The sequence below is a fragment of the Camellia sinensis genome, chromosome 4 (genome assembly GCF_055761805.1).
Source record: "Camellia sinensis isolate YWXY chromosome 4, ASM5576180v1, whole genome shotgun sequence".
Lineage (NCBI taxonomy): Eukaryota > Viridiplantae > Streptophyta > Magnoliopsida > Ericales > Theaceae > Camellia > Camellia sinensis.
The window spans coordinates 78,162,317-78,166,040 of record NC_138964.1 but is presented as its reverse complement, the minus strand read 5'-3'; the positions used below and the strand labels follow the sequence as shown (position 1 = coordinate 78,166,040).

The 3,724-nt window shown below is 51.9% G+C and overlaps 1 protein-coding gene across 1 annotated transcript; it reads right to left on the bottom strand.

Moving 5' to 3' along the window:
- Positions 1 to 1,045: 1,045 nt before the first annotated feature.
- LOC145823849 (uncharacterized) lies at positions 1,046 to 2,575 on the bottom strand. The gene has a single exon (XM_082923379.1). The coding sequence runs from the start codon at positions 2,573 to 2,575 to the stop codon at positions 1,046 to 1,048; it is 1,530 nt and encodes a 509-aa protein (XP_082779505.1).
- Positions 2,576 to 3,724: the final 1,149 nt, after the last annotated feature.

Below are 3,724 nucleotides of genomic sequence, written 5' to 3'. Positions count from 1 at the left end.
TGGAGGCATTCAAACGAAGCTTGTGATGTTTAAGTATGGCAAACATCTCTGCTAGGTCGGCGAGGTGTTGAGACTTCTCCTTACTCTTTACCACCATATCGTCAATGTAGGCCTCCATGGTGCGGGCCAGCAGTGGAGCAAACATCTTTGTCACCATCCTTTGAAAAGTTGCCCCTGCATTTTTCAGTCCAAACGGCATGACTTTATAGCAATACAAGCCCCTGGGAGTAGTAAACGATGTGATCTCTCGGTCCGGTTCGTACATGGCTATCTGGTGGTAGCCGCGATATGCATCCAGGAAGCTAAACCTCTGATGGCTAGCGGTCAAATCCACCAGTTGGTCAATTCGAGGGAGGGGGAAACTATCCTTTGGGCATGCACGATTGGCCGTCTTGTAGTCGACGCAGACTCGCCACTTGCCATTCTTTTTCAGAACAACTACCATGTTGGATATCCATCGAGGGTATTGCACTTATTCTATTGCCCTTGCTTCTAACAAATTTTTGACCTCTTCTGTCACTACCTCGGCATGGTGCAGAGCCGAGCGGTGAGTCCTCTGAATGATCGGCCGCGCATTAAGGAAGACATTTAACTGGTGGCAAATAAAGCTGGGGTCGACGCCAGGCATGTCGTAAGGCGTCCACGCAAAAGCCTCCAAATTGGAAACCAAGAAGTTAACATAATCTAACCGCTCGGTGCTAGACAAAGATGATCCCAAGAAGAAGAACTTAGTTGGGTCGTTCTCGTCGATGCGCACTTCCACCAAATCCTCGACCGATTTTTCCTCGGCCTTTCTTCCTACGTCTTCAAGGACCTCCTTTCCCTCGGGTCCCTCAATCATTTGGACAAATCCTTTGGCTGCTCGGCTGCCATTTATCACAACGAAGCATTGTTTTGCCATCACCTGGTCTTCCCAAACTTCCTCTATTTGTCCGCTTGGCGCTGGGAAGCGCAAAACCTAACGGTAAGTCGATGCTACCGCTTGCATGGCGTACAACCAGCCCCTGCCCAAAATTAAGTTGTAGGTGGATGGGACTTTGAGCACCTAGAACTCTACTTGCTTTGTGACTAAACCCGCTTTGACCGGCAATATGATCTTCCCTACCGGCCATTCTGGTTGAGAGTTAAAGCCAACCAAAGGGGATGTCGCAGGAGCCAAGTCCTTGTCCTCCAACTTCATTTGTTTGAACGCGTCATAATACATAATTTCAACCGAACTCCCTTGGTCGATCAAGATCCTCTTGATGTCAAAGTCTTTGACACGAAGAGTTACCACTAGGGCATCATTGTGGGGCATCTGGATCCGCTCCAAGTCCCTGCTCGAAAAGGTAAGGATGTCCTTCTCCTCGGTCTTCTCTTTCTTCACAACGGGTTGAACGGAGAGCACTTCCCTCATGTGCTCGGCTTTCTTAATCATCCCTCTGAGCTCGCAGACCCTTGCTAGTTCAATGATGCCATGGATGACGTTGATTACGCCTTGGGGTGCTGTCTCTAGGGCGGCTAGGCCGTTTGGCTCGGTTTGCCCCAATGGCGCGGCTTTCATACCCCCATCTATGTATTGGTCAAGATGTCCCGTGGCCACTAGCTCCTCCAAATGTTGTTTGAGCGGCAAGCAATCCTCCGTTCGGTATCCCCGTTCCTCATGGAAGGTGCAGCGATATCTTGAATTGAAGCCTCTCTGTGCATTCCCCAGCTTGGCCGGCCAGCGAACAAAAGGCTCGCCTCGGATCTCACTCAAGATGCGGTAGATAGGGATTTTAAAGGCCGTGGTGATTCCAGTCCGCACCTTCAATTTTCTCTTGGTATCCTCCTCTGCATCACGCAGAGCGTCAGCTCGGTCGTTTCTATGACCTTTGTTTCTATCATCGCGGTTTAGGTCACGACGTTGATCTTTTGACCGGTCGTTTGGGCGGTTATCCTCCTGCCCAACCGAGTGAACCTTTCCCGCCACCCTTCTGTCCGCCGCGATCGGATTAACCTTCTCGGTCGCGGATGCGGCATCATCCTCCACACGAATGTACTCATTGATCTGCTGCATCAAGGACTCTATAGTTGTGGGTTGGTGCATTATGAGCAAATCTCGCAGCCTATGTCCAACTAGGAGACCTCGCTTGTATTGAGTGATCGCCAGATTGGTAGGGCAGTCGAGGATTTCGTTGTAAGTTTCCCAGTACCTTGCATTGTATGCCTTCAACGAACCTCCAAATTCCATCTTGACGGCCAGGAGATGGTTGACCTTCTTCGGTGTTCGTGTGTTGGTTTTGAATTTGGTGACGAAGGCTTCCGCTAGTTGCTGCCACCCCTCGATACTCCCCTCTGGAAGCCTTTCGAACCATTTTAGGCCCAGTTCTCCCAAGCTTGCTAGGAATATAAGGCACATCAAGGCGTCATTGCGCCGGTGGCCAGCCATTACTTGCCGGTAATGACTCACGTGCATGTACGGATCCGTCTTGCCGTCGTACAAGGTGAACTTAGGCTGGTGAAATCCAGCAGGGAGCGGTGTACTCTCGATTTCTGGAGACAGCGGCGTGGCTGTAAGTCTCGCCAGCTCTTTGTCCACTAGTGCAGGAGCCATCACCCTGGGTGATGGCATTGCTACTTTTTCGCTACAACGAACTTGGGTGCCCAACCTCTGCAACGGCGGCACTCTCTAAGCCTCTCAACGGTGCGCCGTCTCCTCTAACACATCCCTCAGGTCTCTAGAATGGGTGGAGAAAGAGTATCGCGACGTCAGCGAGAGGCGCAATGGGTGGTAGGTGTTGTTGCGAGTGAGGGACCTACCCTCCCTTGGGTTGGAATCCCCAACCCCATAGTTTTTGGTGATAGAGAGAGAGTGCGTCCTTTCCTGGCGGTGGCTACTAGAATGAGGAGACGGGGTGCGCTCATTGAGGTTGCCCTCTCCAGCAACACCCTTCCCCTTAATCTGGCGTTTCAGCATCTCCATCTCAGCTGCCATCTTGCGGATGAGCGCGTCTTGGTCTTTAAGTTTGTGCTCTAGGCGCTGCGCGCGGGACTCCCCCCGCCACCGACGGCCCTCTGGACTTTTCGAGCGATCAGTGCTCCTCCCGCGTTTGTCTCGCGCACCTCGCGAAGAAGTTTCTAGACCCGCCATGGCTGGAACATTCGGGGCCTTCTCTCCGTCGGACAGACTCTGGTGTGATACCATCGACGACGGACAATGGAGTTTCGTCATTGTTGGCCATGGAAATGGTCGAAGAAGCTTGAAGAGCAACGTTTGAGTATCAAAGATTTCCCACAGACGGCGCCAATCGTACGGGGGCAAAATATCCTTTGCTTTCCATACTCCTTGGATTCAAGCTTCACGTGACGGCGTCTAACCTGGCAACACAGAAACGCTGAGCTGCCCGGCGGTGGGTTGCCGGATAAACCCTCCGACGATCAAGTCAGATCACTTGAGGAAGAAGAAGGCTGTTAGAAAGAGAGTGTGTGTTTCATATGGCATCAATTGCTTACCTCTAACGCTCATCTTCCATTCTTTTTTCTAGGCTGGCCATGCAGCCTCAGGATTGTACGCACACTACCTCTGCTGCCCTTCCCTGGACAGGTTGCAGTGCTTGCCTCTCACCACCTTACGCGTGTAAAGGCCAAATCCTCCAACCAGTACATGCAAAACCGCCAAACGGTATTGACGCGTACCTGGAGCAGATTTCCTCTTCCTCATGCCATTGGCCCAAGTGGGACACCTGACCGGCATACCACAATC